This window comes from Bos indicus, chromosome 19, assembly GCF_029378745.1.
Source record: "Bos indicus isolate NIAB-ARS_2022 breed Sahiwal x Tharparkar chromosome 19, NIAB-ARS_B.indTharparkar_mat_pri_1.0, whole genome shotgun sequence".
Taxonomy (NCBI): Eukaryota; Metazoa; Chordata; class Mammalia; order Artiodactyla; family Bovidae; genus Bos; species Bos indicus.
The window spans coordinates 49,141,046-49,157,686 of record NC_091778.1 but is presented as its reverse complement, the minus strand read 5'-3'; the positions used below and the strand labels follow the sequence as shown (position 1 = coordinate 49,157,686).

Below are 16,641 nucleotides of genomic sequence, written 5' to 3'. Positions count from 1 at the left end.
CAAACAAACAGAAAAGGAACACGACAGAAGCTAAGGCCGCAGAAGAGCAGGGGCAGGCAGGTCCAACAGGGTAACAGAGGCAGAAACATCTTGACAGGGAATCGAGAAGCTGAAGATTGGAAGTAGTGGAAGTCAATAATTTTTTTATGAACTTTACACGTGAACAAGTTGAGGCAGAGGTAAGAGTATGCTATAACCTTGAAAAGATTTCCAAAGGATGGGGGTGGTATGACACACTTCAAAGCTACCAGAAAGAAGCACAAAGGAAGAAGTTAACTCTAGAAATTAGGGGGTTAAAGATCTAGAGGTGAGGAATATTCATAGAAAAAAAAAAAAAAAGGGCTCTATGAAACAGGGTTTACAATCCAGGCTTAAAAAGTGGAAGCTCTGTCAGCAGTCTCAAGCAGATAGCTATCCGTAATTATTCAGCAGCGAGTACTTTTTCTTCTGATATCCTGACCTAAGGCATGGGGGCTGCCAGGCAAACACGCTCCTTGCTCATTAACCCCAGCAGGAAGTCACCCTTCCAGACTGAGCTATTACTTCTATCTAAAAGCAGGGTCTTAAGGCACTCCCATTTATGAATTCCCTTGGCTAAAACCCCAGAAAAGTTTCCAGAAGCAACAAGTCATTGGATAAACACTGTTGTCCTGCATGATGCCAGACACTCTTTTTCCCATACGTACAACTCCCAAATTTAATCTGTTTTCATTTAAATGATTTCTTCATCTTGACAATGCTCTCTCTACTCTACCCAACTGTGTCAGATCATCTGATCACACTGCTCACTCTGGAGATCCTGTGCTTCAGTGTCTGTGAGTCTGATTTTACTGCCTTACTGTTCATGACACGTTACATACCCGCACGGTCCTCCTCCATCCTGTCCGTCTGGGCAAACATCATCTCCTAGTATAATAAGCATAAGCAAAAAGGTCTGATCCTCAATTCATAACATACATTTTTCCTTTTTCCTTCAAGGCCCTGGTTGAAAACTGTGCTAGATTGCAAAGTCAAATTCTGGGGTTTATTTTTCTGTTTCTATAAGAGTCCTTCAATATTAGTTGATGATTTAAAATTTTAAAATACATATTACAAAGTAAGCTATTGCTTCCTCATAAGAATCCATACATCACCATCATATTTTATTTTAAGTTAATGAAATTTAACCTTTGAGGTCTGAGGACTATAGGATAATGTATGTCAATCGCAAAACTACAGAACTGATCTCTCCGTCCAATGTATCTTTACAGTTTTGACAAGGTATCTATAACACCACTTATTTGTTTATATGTTTCTGCTTCACCTTACCTAACTATAACTTCTTAAATACAGAATAAATACATATACAGGGCCATGTACTGTATCTGACACAGAAGAGATGTTCAACAAAAGGGGCAAAGGAAAAATGGATAGCTTAGATAGTCAGAACCAAGAAAACTGCTTCTTATCCTGTGTATTTCACTAAGTTATGCTCAGTTGGACTGATACTTACTTTTTATAAATGCCTAAAATCAGTTTTAAAGCCAACCATAATTTTTTAAAACATCAGTAGTCGTAACATAGCCATGTTGAGTCATTAAACTATGATCCCAATTTCAATTAACAAACAGTTGCCAACTATTTAGATCTACACAGGCAGTCAGATTCTAGCCAAACTGAATTGAAATTGGTGTAACTGGGAGCTTCCAACAGCCTTGAAACAATGATTCTGACTTCAAACCAAGTTATCAAACCAGAACCACACCATCCTAAATCCTACACTCAGTTCACGTTCCTGTAACGTTTCCAAGTTGTTACATATTTTTCAGTAATACTTCCCACCAAATTTTAGATTGCATTTATAGAGCCCAAGTAAGCACTAGCAAATTAATCTTAGGTGTAATTAGCAGCATTTGCCACTATAATTACTAAAACCAGGAGGGAATTTTGGTGTGACCAAGAAAAAATGACCAATTTTCAATTTTTTTTATAACCACATAACATCAAAGCCAAAAAAAAAAAAAAGGCCAAAAACAAACAAAAAGAGTATTTCCTATTATTTACAAGAATAAGTGTAATTTCCACTAGAAAGTTACTGGGGCTAACTGCCAATATAAAATCTGACCTGTTTTCATTACCAACCCAAGCTGTCAAACAAGCTTGAGTCTGGGGCTTAGAACAGCTCAGGAAAATATGACTGTTAACCAAAGAACCTGAAGGGCAGGGACTCAAATTAGTTTTAGTCCTTTCCTTGCTGGGCTGGAATTTAACAAGTATAATAAAATATTAATAAGTCTATGTTTCTCCCTTATTACCCCTTGAACTTATTTAGGACTACATACACCAACTAACACATGCTAACCTGGGAATCTGACTTTTCATCATTTATATCACCAAAATGGAAACCAGTACTTAAGAGACAGACTCCGTGTGTGTTTGTACATACACCCTTGCTGAGCCCTATACAAAGCAAACTGAAGGTCAGGCTCTAAGAGAATTCAGTACTAGTTCTAAGTGTGTGTCAAGGTCATCTACTTAAAAGAAAGTGAGAATGGTATGAGGGAAGAGTGGTGAAGAAAGCCAGGCAGGGGTTCTTAAACCAGCCTGTCTGCCGATTAATATACTGCAGCCACCAGGCAAGTTCATTTTCCCCTCACTGTCTCACTTTCTTCATGTAAAAACTGACATGGGAACAAATGAGAAGATACTGAGTTTTTGGTCCTTTTTCCTTTGGGGCTCTGGACCCTGTCCACATAGTTCCTTTGCTCCCCATCATTGTCTCTCCATATGCTCACACATTTCAACTTTTTGAAATTATCTTGAAATATGAAAACAGGCTGACCTCTATTTTATTATTAGGCACGAAATGTAGTGGACACTTCATCAGTGTATCTGGACACTGATTTAGCAGTCAAGAAAGTGAAAAATAGGAGGTCTGCACACCCTTAAGTATTCACACTCCCCTTTGGGATTTAAGCCTGTCCCCGCAGGATAAAAAGGAAAGACTGATTAGAAAGATGATCACAAATGTAGGTTCACAAATCAATTCAAAGATTTAGTGTGATCATCAAATTCCAGAGCATAAGATAACTGTGTGAAACCTGGGGAGGACAAGAATTATGTTCCCCATTTACAGTAAATGCTCAACGAGTATTTGTTGAATTATGTATTTATTCAATAAATACCAGGCCTCACTGAGTTCGTTTTCTGCTTACTGTCACAGACTTTGCCCAGAAAAGCAAGCACTTCTGAAATAAAGCATGGAAAGGAAACAGCCCAATAAATGAAGGAACCCATTCCTTACTGTAGAGGGGCAGTACGGAACAGAACAAGGCAATTCATTCAAAGCCAGTGTAAAGATGGGCCACAAAAGATTATCTGCCCAATGTGACACAGCAAACACTTATCCTTCTACAAAAACGACTTGACCTTGCCATAGGGCAAAGCAAACATTGATGTTCCCTCTTCACAGATGGAATCAGTGGCTGTGCAAATGATCCCTTAACTGAAGTTTACCCCTTGATTAATTAGGACAATACCAAATACTCTGCAAAACTTGCCACTGCAGACAACTGTATCAAAATAACTGATCCAACAAGAGAAGCAAAGTACATCGAACATGTTATTGCTACTTAATCTACTCCAATAGTCGTCTGCTAAATTACCACAAAGGACATGAAACATAATTCAGTTCAAATGCTGCGTGTGGAAGACATTAAAAGAGTTCCTTAGACTACATCTTCACAACAGAAATTGCAACTATCGATTAAAAAGGAAATGATTTCATAGAGATTCTTTTGTGTAGTGAATGTTTCTCTCTTTCAAAAGTTACATAATTTCAGAGAGACTGCTAGATTAAACTAATGGATGTAAAACACTGCAACGAGATTTTTCCAAAAGTAGGATGTGTATTATCACTGGCAGCCGATTCCTAAACCCCAGCAATCTGCGTGCAGCTCGCATTTCTCAACCGCGCGGTTGATAACAGTGATTGCCATTTTAATCACCTCCCAGCCTGTCTCCCCGCACGCCCTCCCCCCTGCGCTGGGGCGCGCACAGGGCTCGAGAGCAAGCCCCGGGAACTCTCACAGGCCGGCCTGTGTGAGCAAAGGGAAGGAAATGACACAGGCAGGAAAAAAAAGCAAATCAAGGAAAAGACACAACAGCAGCTAGGCCTGCACCAGCCTCCAGCCCGGGCCCCACACTGCGCTCGCGCTTCCCCGCCCTCGGGCTCGGGGTCCCGCTCGTTCGGCCCGGAGCGGGTTGCTCCGCCGAGCACGGGCCCTCGACCCGCCGCCGCTTCCTCGGGATGTGCTGGTAGCGCGGCCCGGAAAGAGGCGGCCGAGTGGGCTCTGCGGACCGGGGCCGCCTTTGAAGGCCGGGGGAGCCAGAACCCCCGCCTGGGCCGCGGAGCCGCTAAGCCGCGAGCGGGGCGGGCGGGCGCCGGCGGTCCGCAGCCCCGGCCGGGCGGGCTGTCCATGCCTGTCAGGCGGCGGCCCAGGGTCCTCCTCCCCTCAGCCCGGGGCGGGGCGACGCGAAGCAGCGCGGGCACAGGCCGGGGCGGTGGCGACACTCACCCATGGTGGCGATGGCGGCGGCGGCGGCTCCGGCCCGAGTGTCACCTCCGCAGCCGGAGCTGCATGCCGGGGGCCCGTGCGGCGGGGACGGCAGCGGGCCTGGCTCCGCGCGGGGGGCGCGGGCTGCGCTCGGGGCCCCCGCCGCCTCCCCAGGCTCCGGCTCCGGCTCCGCCCGCGGCCGGGCGCTGTGGCATGGGCAGGGTGGCCCGCTACATCCCCGGCGCTCCTCGGCTCGGCCCAGCCCGGCCTCGGCGGCGCCGCTCGGCCCGCCCGACCGCCAGTCCCTCAGTCCCGAAGTCGTTCCGTCCGGCCGCCGTTCTCCACCTCAGGAACGCTCCGAAAAACAAACCGCTGGTCGCGCAGCTCGCCCCCCTGTCTGTCACTCACCCCAGCACCCGCCAATCCTAGCCAGCCGCTGGCCCATGGTGCCACCCCTCACTCACTTCACCAGCCAATAACAAGGAGGAAGTCGCTGCCCCCGCCGCCCCTCCTCCCCCAGCTCTCTCCAACACCCTAACTCTCAGCCGCCAGCTAATCAACGGCACCCCTCGATGAACCAATCCCGCCTACTCTCGCTGGATGCCAATAGGCGAAGCCAAAGCAGTTTCGGAGGGTTGTCTACCCTCTGCCAATCATCCGAACAGCTCCCGGTTCACTCCGCTGCTAGCCAATCACGTACAGGGCTCTGAGCACCCTCCTCTGCGCATCCCTCGCAGACTTGCCCGCCCTCTCTCCCCGGGAGGTGTGGGTTTTTCCAATCACAGCTCGCGCTTGAGGCTCCGCCCACATTCCCACCTCCTGTCAGTCACCCAAGTCTCGGCTGGCGCGCGGACTGGCGCGCGGGCTGGCGCGGTTCCCCGCCGGCTACTTTGGGGCTGGAGTTTAGGAAGACGTTTGGAGGGGCCCCATTGCCTCCCGCCCTTCCAGCTCTCCGCGGTTCCTGAGGCTGACGTCCTGCCCCTCCGTGTCCCCACACCGGCGCGTAATAAACGGGGAGGGTTCTGGCTCTGAGCGCTTCCCGGCGTGTGGCCACCTCTGCCGCCGGACCCCCAAGCAAGTCCTCCGGTCCAGAGACTGCGCTTGCCGGGAGGCAGGAGCGGTTTACCACTGCCTGCCTTTTCCTGGGTCTCAACAGCCACACACCCTAAGGGGCTGGGGTAGTGCCGGGAAGTGGGTCCTAGGAATCTGCTGGCCAGGACCGAAACCATTATGTGAGGTTCTTTCGGGAAGAAAACTTTTTTTCTGGTCATAAAAGCAACACAAGCTCTTTGTATTAAAATTGAAAAAAATAAAAATTCCACCCCAGAGATATTTTGTCTCTTTCCTACCTAAATATACAGCGTTTGATAAAAACGGCTTCATATTGTTTTGTAGTGTGCTTAAATTTTATCCTGTTTTCCCGTGGCACTTAATATTGTCCCAAAACAATTGTACTTGACTGCATGATATTTCAAAATAGAGATGACCATAATTAATTTTCCCAGCCTCCACTGTTCGGCATGTTATACACCTCCATCTTCAGATTCCAAGGCCGCCACAATCTGGGCTCCCTTCCTCGGGCCCCTGTTCAGTGTAAGATAAATCAGACGCCAAAAACATCTTCCTCTGATGTCGCTTTCAATTGTCAACTAAGAGCCTTTAGTGGTGGCTTTGCCTTGGGTATCAAATCTCTTAAGAATTACTTTAGACCTTTTTCTTTAAATCCACCTCTTAGATTTAGGAATATTTGCCTGTATTCAAATTCAAATATTTGCCTGTAGACGCTGTCTACTCAGCAGGGTCTCTTGGAATGTCTAAAATACAACTCCAGTTTACCGTGTTTTACACTGAATTCTTGATTTTTTCCCCCTTCCCCACAAAACCTTGCTCCTCTGTTTTCCCAGTCATAAAAATACACACCAAGGAGGCATCTTCCTTCATTTCACTCTTTCTCTAACATTCCTCTATCCAATCATCCAGCAGGTCTTTTCAGCTTTCCTTTTAAAATGTATCTGAATCCAATTACTTCTCACCACTTTCACCCTGGTGCAAGCCACCACCCTATGTACTGGGTGACTGCTCTGGCCTCCTAACAGGTTTGCCTGTTTCCTCTGCGGCCACCTAACAAATGTGCTCCACACAGCAGCCAAAGTGATCCTTGTAAAATGTAATTAACATCATGTCACTCTCTGTTCTCAACCCTTCGAGGGCTTCCCATCACACACAGAATAGACTCAAACTCTGTCATGGCCATCCGGGCCCAACAGGAGTTGGCCCCCGCCATCCTCTCCCACCTCACCTCTCCAGCTCCCTCAAATCACTCCAGCCACATTGGCCTTCTTTCCATACTTAGAGCTTACCAGGCTCAGGACCTTTGTACCTGCCCTTTGTTCCACCTAGAACGCTCTTCCCACAGTTAATTCCTGCATTTCATTCAGGTCTGCTCAAATGTCAACTCTCAAAAGTGCCTAAATAGGCCCTCTCCCCTCCAACATTTTGTATTTCCATATGCTGCCTTCTTTTTCTTCATATAGCCTGAAATTATACAGTTTCCTCCGACTACAATGAACATAAGCCGTGTAGGAGCAGGGACTATGTCCCGTTCACTGCCCTGTCACCAACACTTAGAACAGTGCCTCGCACATAGTAGCGCATACAACAACATAAGTTTTTAGCTGGAAACAGTCTCCTAATTTTTCCTCTACCTTCCTAGCAACTGCTTTTTTTGAGGACTCCATTTCCGTTGTCTGTCACTGAACCAGCCACCTCAAACATCCCCACGCTGCAGTGATCCTTCTGGGCTTTCTTCTGAACTTCAGAGACATCACCCATTGAGTACTCTGCAGGTACTTCAAATTCCACAGGTCCAAAGTGATCTGATCGTTTTCCTCCATGGTTCTCATTTGCTCTCTCCATCATCAGGTTCCCACCTTGGATGCTTTTGAGTTATCAAACTTGAAGAGTTCTTCCTCTCCACTTCCCTTCCCCCACAGCTAATCGTGGCCATGTCTCCAATCTGTCCACTCCCCTCCCTGTCCCAGCTCCACCTTCCTAGCTCAAACCTCCCAAGTCTATTACTTGGAGTATTTAGTGTAACAGCTTCTCAAGATCACTCTCATCACAGGGTGACCTTTTAAAATGGATCCCTGATCCTGCCATGATCTCCTGAAAGATTTTACAGTCCCCATTATCCTTAGGGAAAGTCAAATACATCAATGTAGTTAAGAAGGACCTGGAACCATTTCTTCTGCAGCCTAAGTTTTTCCATTTCCCACCTCCAACAACCCCATCATTCAAATTCTGTTCTGGCCACAGAGAACGACTGGTTCCTCAAATATGACTCTCTCTTGCCTCTAACCTTTGCATATTCACTGTCTCAAACACCCCTCTCCTCCATTCTTGCCCCTACACTCATTCTTTCAGGGAAGAAGTAAGCCTAGACATTGCTCCCTTCAGGAAGCCTTTCCAGACAGAAAGCCCTAAATCTGGGCACCTAAGCACCTAGTACTTTATTCATCAAAGCACTTATCTTACTCTACTGTAACTGTCTTTAAGAAAGTAAGCATAAAGACAGAAGTTGGGCCTCTCCTTTGGGGTTGGCCCGCTCCCATGTCTCAGGAGTGTACTATCCTCTAAAAACAACAACAACAACAACAACAAAATAGAAGCTGTGTCATTCAAAAAAGATGGCCTACCATCTTTCCTGGCACATTCAAAAATCAGTATTTGTTGAATGAATAGGTGAGCCTCTGATGGGGATGTTGCTGTCACTTCCCTGAGCTCTGTGTTTCATCTTCCCTTTCTATGCTGTCTCCTCCCTCTTCATTTCCCCACGTGAAGCCTCCCCACTGGGCCAGGCCTCCTCAGGTCTGTCACCCTAGTCTCACACTGAGTAGGTGCTTCTGTTTAAGCACCTGAGCCTTCCCTGACCCCAAGATTCATGACCCAACCCTAGAGCTCAGGGCCTCCGAGTACTAGTCCCATGAAGCAGCCACTCACACACCAGCTGCACACATTCCTTTTCATTTTTCAAGAGCACAGGACACATGACAGGGAACAACAAATACCAATGAATAAAGTCTCTGAAGGGATATCTCAATGAATTTGGTGTAAAACAGGGAAACAAACCAAAAAGCCTATCACGTGATTCGATGAACATTCTTTTAATTCAGAGATAACATACAATATATTCAGATCACCAGTTCACTCAGTTGGGTTCTCTGCTTTGTTTTTACATCTTTACATTTTTACATATTGACATTTACGTCTAAAGAAAAACTGCTTTGTGTTTTGTAATTCCACTTCTATAAATTTATTGTGAAGAATACTTTGCAAGACAGCAATGGTAAAAAGTATTCATTGTAGCATCTTCTATAAGATAAACAATCCAAATATCCATTGATAGAGACTAATTAAATAAATTATGACACATATTAATAATAATAAAATACCATGTAGCTACTAAAAAGAAAGAAGTGGACTTCTCCATCCCAATACCAAAAGGCATCTAGGATATATTGTGAAGGGGAAGGAGAAGGTGGGGGACAGGTTACAAAGCAGATAAATACAGGCTGGTCACATTTCAGTTTTTAAAAATGTTCACTCAGGATACATGTATATGGATGGTTGAATTGCTTTGTTGTACACCTGAAATTATCACAATATTGTTAACTGACTCTACTCCAATATAAAATAAAAAATGTTTAAAAAAAATGTTCATTCATACTTAGTGGGAAAAAAGGCCAACATATATTGAATGCTTACTACTGCCAGGCACTGTTTTAAATGCTTAGCATATATTAACTTATTTTATTCTCAAGACAACTCTATGACATCTATGTCATATGTTTTCAAGAGAAAAAAAAAAAAGTAACCACACAACTGAATTTCCATGGTTAGCTGGAGGCAGAGCCCTCACTGTTCCAGTCTGATTCAGCCGGGGCCCCTGGCAGAGGTGCAGCAGCTACATACTACATGAGCGTTTCCCAGTGAGAGTCAAGGCTGTGGACAAAGCCTGTCACTGATACTTCCAGCCCACTGAAAGGACACTTGAAAGTGAGCCCAAGCCAGCTCAAGGTGCTAAATGATTTTGTTGTTAAGACACTAATCAAAGATAAGGCAAGCCAGGACCAGACCCCATTCTTTTGACTTCAAGGTCACCTGAATCCCAGGTGCTCACATGTTGCTTCCTTAGTAGGAAGATAACGTGACTAGTTTTCTTCTTTTTAAAAAATGCTTCCATAATAAATGTAATACATGAAAATAAAACTCAGTTATAACATCACCACCCAGAGATAATCAGTTTTGCTATTCTGGTATACTTCCTTCTAGTCTTTTCTTAAAATTTCATATATACAGCATCATATATATTTTAAAATTTGGACCACACTATACATACAGTTTTTAATCTTTTTCATTTGACATTATATTGTAAATGTTTTCTCTGACATAAAATATTCTTTAAAAAGTAATTTCTAGTAGCAAAACAGCTCATACCATCTTTACTTAAATTTTCAGTTAAATAGCTATTTAACAATTTAACTTATGTAGCTAAGGATGTCTTTATCAGATCTAGAGTCAGAACAGGTCTGAGAAAGCTTTCATTTCTGCCTTTACCATATTAACTGCAGGAAGACTGCAGGGCACCGCCAGGGGTCAGTGTAGAGCTGTCTAGAATGTCTTGATGCAAACAAACTGGTTTACAGAATTCACAGTAACAAATCCTATCTGTTAGATCAGAGGACTTCACATGAGTAACCAAGTTCCCCTCTCGAGCAGGCTTCCTTAGTACAAGACTACTCATATCAGAAATGATCACATTTCTCCAAATTAACCTATATTCAACATTCACAAAACCAAGCTATTTTATAAACCAAGGTCTATGAATGCAAGACAGAGTTTTCACCTGCTTGGTATGAGATCATCTGTGCATAAAATACTTGGCCTGACTATTTTATAGGTTTGTTTTGAAAGTCAAATAAATAAAATATGAAAGTATCTTATAAATTAGGAAGTGGCATTTAAACTTTATGTTGCCCTGTTTTAATGATGTGCTATTCAGATATTTAGATGAGTTATCTCCTATAAAAACTAAAAATCCCAGGTAGTACCTCCATTATGAAATGAGGTATAAGAGCGCATGCCTTGGCACCATAATGGATTATTTAATTGATTTTCTTCCCCCAGGCTTCACTCTCCAGCTGTTGAAGTCATCGTGGAATTAGCGATCTGTTTTTCCTAGAAAGTGAAGCTATCACTTAGAGCCAATTTGGTTTTAGTTCTTTTCCATCCTAATTTACCTAAGGCTCCTTCAGGAAAATTACACTGAGCTCAGAACTGCCTTAACCAACTTATAAGAAGGTGAATAACCGGGATCAAAAAGCCACTCCAGGCCCCACATACTTGATGGGCTCCAGCACAGGTGGTTGGCACTCCTGGTGTCTCTAAACCTCGAAGTGACTCTTTGGAGCAAAACGTACCATGGCTCCTATTTCCCATCTGGCCAGGCTCCTGACTCAGCTCTTCACCCTTCTTTCTGTTCTCATTTCCTTTCCAGTTCCCAGTGCCCCATCATCCAACTGGCATCAGGGATTAAGAGGGGCCAGAGTTGGGCATTCTGGGCATCAGACAGCTTTCAAAACCAGCGTGGTGTTTCTTTTCCCGAGTGCAGCCCACCGATAGGTTCACTCAGCAGTGAAAGCACTCAGAACACAGAGGGACCTGGACAAAGCAAGGCGTGGGAGTCCCTTACATTTGCACCCTTTGGGCTAGAGCCTTAAGTTCTCTGGCAGAAGAAGGATACAGAGGCCACAGGAAGAGAACAAGGATGCATGCACAGCAGTTCACATTGCCCTCAGACAGCTCCAGGAGAGAGAGATCCTGCGTCTTCTCCCTGAGGTCCAATGTCTTAGAGCAAATCCAGCACAAGGCATCAATTGAACAGCTTGTAAGTACAGTTCCTGGTACACAGTAGGCGTTTGATTGATATTAGGTATGTGAAAAAATGACAGATTTAGGCCATTAGACCAGCACTAGAACACAAAGCACCTGCAGTGAGTCACGTTTCTATGGCCAATCAAAAAAAATACAGTCTTGGGACTGGAGTAGTGGAACTAAGCCCAAAGACTTAAAAGAAAGTCAAGAGGGTCCCACCAACTGGACACAAACCCAGGAAAACTCAAGTCACACAACAGCAGGGCAGCTACTCAGGTCAATAATTACTGTTATTATTGAAGAGTAGTTTCTAGTACATGGGCCCTCAGGGCCCCTACTGTCCCCCCAAGGGCCAGATTCCTGAGATCAGAACTTGACCAGCTGACTGCCCACACCCCCCACATCGAGAAGGATGTGGAGGACTCACTCAGGAGGGCTCAGACACCAGCAGAGCTGACAAAGAGGCTTCATGGACATGTAGGGATTCAGCTGACCACAAAACTGCAGGTCTATGCTTGCTAACCTGCTAGGCACGGTCCCAGCCCCACACCCTCCCCCGATCTGCTTGAGTCTTAGGGGACGCTGCAGAAGCTTGTGCTACAGAATAGGCCGCCTGGAGGCACGTACAGTCTGGCTACTCAATGTTGTCATAGACATGGATCACGTCATCGTGGTTGCCGAGTGCCTGGATGAGATGGGCAGCCTGCTCCAGGTCGGGGTCAGCCAGCCGCACCTTTGTGTTGGGGATGAACTCTAGTGTACAGGACACAGAACACAGGCCCAGGGAGTCCAGTTTCTTCCTCACTTGATGCAGTGAAGAGGCATCACAAATAAACTAGGGACAAAGGAAAGTCAGGAGGTAAGGAGCCAGGAGATAACACGACAAAGCTGGACAGAAGTTTGCAAACACCTGCATGAAATTCCTGAAGTGTATCACTGGGTTTAAGTCTTCACTGGCAGAAACAGAGTGTTGCGCCTTCTGAACCTTCTCGTCCTCAGGAGAGTAAGTCCTATCCAGTATTCACTTAATAAATTGTCTGTGCAATATGCGAGCTCTTTTATCTCACCTGTCCCCCGGGCACAAGACAGAAGAGACTGAGAGAAGAATACTTAACATGTCTATCAGGGGCCTCTCAGAAGTCCACCAGACACCAAGGCTTCTTACTCACTTTAAAAATGTTCTTTTCCTCTTCGTCTTCAGTCTCTGCGACATCCTCAGCTCCTGCTTCTATCGCCAGCTCCAGGGCACGCTCTAGGTTCACAGGTTTCTTCTCTCTGTCCTCCTCTCCAACCACAATCACCCCCTTTTTGTCAAAGGAGTGGCGAGCTCCTTCGGCCATCATTCCCCTAATAGGCGAGGAAATGGGCCAGAATGGATCCCTTTAGACACTCAGCCTCCACATAGCACTGCCCATCACTCATTCCCACCCTACCCCTGGAGTATAAACAGACACGGAGCAGCTCTCTTCCTGAAGAAGATCCAGCTACCTCCGGACAAGGGAATGATCCGAACATAACACTAACCCTCTGTTTTATTTTGATTAATTAATTTAGCTGCCCAGGTCTTAGCTGCAGCATGCCGGACCTTTTAGTGGCGACACATGGGATCTAGTTCCCCTAGAGATCGAACCCAGGCCCCTACATGAGGAGCGTGGAGTCTCAGCCATTGGACCACCAGGGGAAGTCCCCAACCCTCTATTTTCTGCCCTGACTGGAGTTTGGAGGCTGCAAAGACTTTGTTCATCAATTCCTGTACAACTGAGAGTACATCGCTGGCGGGACATTCCAAGGCCTGGACATTCTATGGACAGATGAGACAAGTGGACAGCACTGCTTCTCCACCTGTCCTTTGGATGCTGCCCACTGCTGCTGCTGCTGCTAAGTCGCTTCAGTCGTGTCCGACTCTGTGCGACCCCATAGATGGCAGCCCACCAGGCTCCCCCGTCCCTGGGATTCTCCAGGCAAGAACACTGGAGTGGGTCCTGCCCACTACAGAACACATTAAAGGAGAACAAATGATCCCATTTGGATTCTGCTAAGGATGACATGTGTGTAAAACCTGAAACTCCACCAGGAACGACAGTACTTACCTCTCCCAGAATCAGAACCTAGAGACTCTGTCCCCTTCCACTCTCCACAGACACATACCTACCCATTCTTATTCAGGATATGTTTGATGTCCGAGTGGCACTTGGAGCTACTGTTAGATAATGCCTCGATGAGAAGAGAAGAGCCACCGGGGCCTCGGCCCTCATACAACAAATACATGTCCTTGGTTTTCTGCAATAGATAACACAAACACATTTTCCTGTTTCCTAATTCCCTCCTCCATGCCAGCCCAGGCACCACAACCACCACAAAGTTGACTCCATGGAATGGGCTCTCTGGGGTGACGCCTAGGCTCTTAAGGCTTTAATTCTGTCCTCCCTCTCTGAGAGGAAGCTCTTGGGGTCAATGTTAGAGGTAACTGAAAGTGCTACCCCTTCCTTGTAAGGCAGTCTCTTTATCCTGTCCCTGAACCATCAGTCACTCATCTCCCAGTTTTGGTCTCTCCCTTCCCCAGCTGAATCCCACATCCACCCCTCTATCACTCCTACTAAAACTCATCCTCCTCTACCTTATCCTGCATGAAACCCCTGTGAGTCTACCCTGGGCTGCTGAGTACTGCTAAGAGAAATCACACACCTGGGCCTCATCGAATAGCATGGCCTCAAAGTTCAAACAAACACTCCAGGGACCAATCTCATGGGGACACCCCACGCTGCCTCTGTTCATTCCTCGCCCATGCACCCCATCTTCACCTCTCTCTCTGTCCCCTTGCCCTGCCATCTTCCCAGGAACACTCAACTGATGACTTCTCTCTCCCTCTTTCACAGAGGAAATAAAGGACCCCCAGGTGGGGGAAAGGTGTGTGCCTTATCTGCACACACCTGATATGAAGGCGGTGTGTAGGATAGTTTGAAAATAGGCTTTGGGGTCTGTCTGGTTCCCAGTAGGTCATTTTCTGTGTGACTTGGTCAAGTCGCCTAATCTTTCTGTGCCTCAGTTTCCAACCTGAGGTTGTTCCGAGGATTCAGTGAAATTATGCACACCAAGTTTTTATCAAAGAACTTGGCCTCCAGACTTCCCTGGTGGTCCAGTGGTTAAGACTCTACTCTGTGCTTCCACTGCAGAGGGCACAGGTTCCATCCCTGGTTGGGGAACTAAGATCTCACAAACTACACGATGCAGCCAGAAAAAAAATAAAAAGAACTTGGCCTGGAGTAAACATTCAATAACTATTAGCTACTAAGATGACTACTACTTCCTCAAATTCTTCCCATCCATCCCAGAGAACACGTGTCTCCTCACCTGGACTTGAAGATAATTCCCACACCTGGGTTCTACATCCCAGTCCCTCCCACCATCACCATCATCTGCACCTTCTTTCTACTGGCTTTTCTCTTTTTAGGTATCAATATCAGAAAAACAAACCTTCTGCAACCTAACATCATACTCTGCCCTTTCTTTTTCCCCCAGCTCCTCAACTCAGCTCAACAGTCTTAGGCTGCAGTTCTGTACACCATCTATACATCCTACTCCTGACTGTGCTCCCATAACTAATGCCCAAGAGTAACCAGAAGGCTCTAAGATGAGGGTGTCAACAAGACTGCTTCTCTGATAATTTAAAGTGTGGTGGCCTTCCAAACATGTGCTCGGTAGGGGCTGTGATCAATAACAGGAAGGTCAAACTGAGAGCACACCTCCATTTTCAGCGCGGCCTCAATTGTTGACTTGGGCATGTGTTTGCTACGACACACCTCTAGGATGCTGGCCAGGTTGCTGTTGAGCTCAGGGTTGGGGCCTCCTTCTGAGATAGAAAAGAGTAAGCAGAGACACCTCAATAAGACATGAAAGGAAAAAAGGGACATCCACGCCCTCTCCTCCCCTCCATCAGCCAAGAGAGACAAGTCACCGCTTAGATTTCGGTTCGTTTAGGACACTTTATCCGATGTTGAATGAAAGCTGGGTAAGTATTTTGGGAAAGACGTTTTCAGTTCATTTGAAATGAAAGGCCAGGGATAGGGATTTGGGAGGCAAGTGAGAGCGTGGGCACAGTGAGGGTGGTAGCTGCCAGCGGTGGGTGACCGCCAGGTTCTCACCTTTAACCGCTAAGCGAATGCTCAAGCTGAGCTTGGAGAAGATGCGACTCCTTTCTGCGTCTTTGGGACCCTTGATGTGCCGGACTTTGGACCACTTGTTGTGCCCCGCGGGGACTTCGGCCGTGAGGTGCAGCGTCCGGCCCCCAGCGGCGCTACAGCACGGGGGCTCAGGCTGGAAGGCCAGGGCGGAGGGCAGAACAGCCCCCCGGACCCCGGGGCCTCGCGCCCACAAGCACTGGGCAGCGGCCCTGCTCAAGCTGATAACAGCCCAAGCTGCCATCGGCTCCGACTCTGGGCCAAGGTCTGCCCTCCCAGTCTGCCACCGAAACGAGCCCGTCCAGAGCCGGTAGGCTCCTCTGCCCGTCACCGGAGACCTAAAGGCTCAGGCCCGCCCAGGACAGCCGGAACGCCAAGGACGCCGCATCGTGCCCGCGGCAGCCGGGAGTGGGTACACTCGATGGTGTAACACACTTCCTTTCCCTGGTCCGTTCCAAAAACGCGTCCCCACCGCCCGCAAAAGCCGTTCCGCAGCCTGGTACGTGCTTTTCTGTACCCGCTGAGCAAACCCCAGACCTACGTGAGGCAACCCTGTACTCAATCCCTTAGGTTGCCTGGGGAGCGCCGGACTTTACGTCCCACAATGATCTACTAGAGATGTATCTGGGTTATGAAATTGATTCTGCTTCAGAATGGCTTCCCAACTCTGAGCAGGTCTATAATGATAAACGTTGTTGCAAAGGGATAGTTCAGTCACTTCACTTTACAGGTAAGGAAATCGTCCGCAGAGATGTGATCTGCCCAGTCATTTAGTCTCTCTGAACTTCCTCTTCACTGTCTGTAAATAAGGATGCTATTACTTGCTTTACCAACGTAGGAGGGTTGAAAACGCAAAGTAAGCCCTTAGAGCTTTAAAGTAATAAAGTGAAAGTGTTAGTCGCTCAGTCATGTTCGATTCTTTGCGACCCTATGGACTACAGCCCGCCAGGGTCCGCTGTCCATGGGATTTCCCAGGCAAGAATACTGGAGTGGGT

General features: G+C 46.7%; 2 protein-coding genes across 8 annotated transcripts in view; both read right to left on the bottom strand.

Annotated features, from left to right (window-relative positions):
* The window catches only part of MAP3K3 (mitogen-activated protein kinase kinase kinase 3), a 61,138-nt gene extending 55,768 nt beyond the window's left edge, over positions 1-5,370 (bottom strand). The window contains exon 1 of one of the 7 annotated variants that reach the window (XM_070773751.1): positions 5,352-5,370. Coding sequence is in view for 6 of the 7 variants with exons in the window: in XM_019980562.2 (XP_019836121.2) it covers positions 861-903 (43 nt within the window). In the remaining variant the exon portion in view is untranslated. Of the gene's footprint in view, positions 1-860; positions 2,212-4,556; positions 4,921-5,351 lie in introns of those variants that run through there. The other 6 variants (XM_070773750.1, XM_070773754.1, XM_019980562.2 and 3 more) reach the window with 6 other exon arrangements.
* Positions 5,371-8,682: 3,312 nt separating this feature from the next.
* Positions 8,683-16,097, bottom strand: TACO1 (translational activator of cytochrome c oxidase I). Its single transcript, XM_019982030.2, has 5 exons — positions 15,611-16,097; positions 15,212-15,318; positions 13,621-13,748; positions 12,638-12,815; positions 8,683-12,303 (listed from the first exon to the last, which is right to left on the bottom strand). Exons 1-5 carry the CDS (start codon positions 15,888-15,890, stop codon positions 12,103-12,105), a joined length of 894 nt encoding a protein of 297 aa, XP_019837589.2. The 5' UTR covers positions 15,891-16,097; the 3' UTR covers positions 8,683-12,102.
* Between the last annotated feature and the right edge of the window lie 544 nt (positions 16,098-16,641).

What these genes read in the sequence shown, in the direction of transcription:
- TACO1 (XM_019982030.2), bottom strand. Translation starts at nt 15,890, where the DNA reads ATGGCAGCTTGGGCTGTTATCAGCTTGAGCAGGGCCGCTGCCCAGTGC. An exon ending in CATATCCTGAATAAGAATGG is followed by an intron (nt 12,816 to 13,620) that starts GTAGGTATGTGT and finishes CTCGCCTATTAG; the next exon opens with GGGAATGATGGCCGAAGGAG. An exon ending in AGGAAAAGAACATTTTTAAA is followed by an intron (nt 12,304 to 12,637) that starts GTGAGTAAGAAG and finishes CTTTGTCCCTAG; the next exon opens with TTTATTTGTGATGCCTCTTC.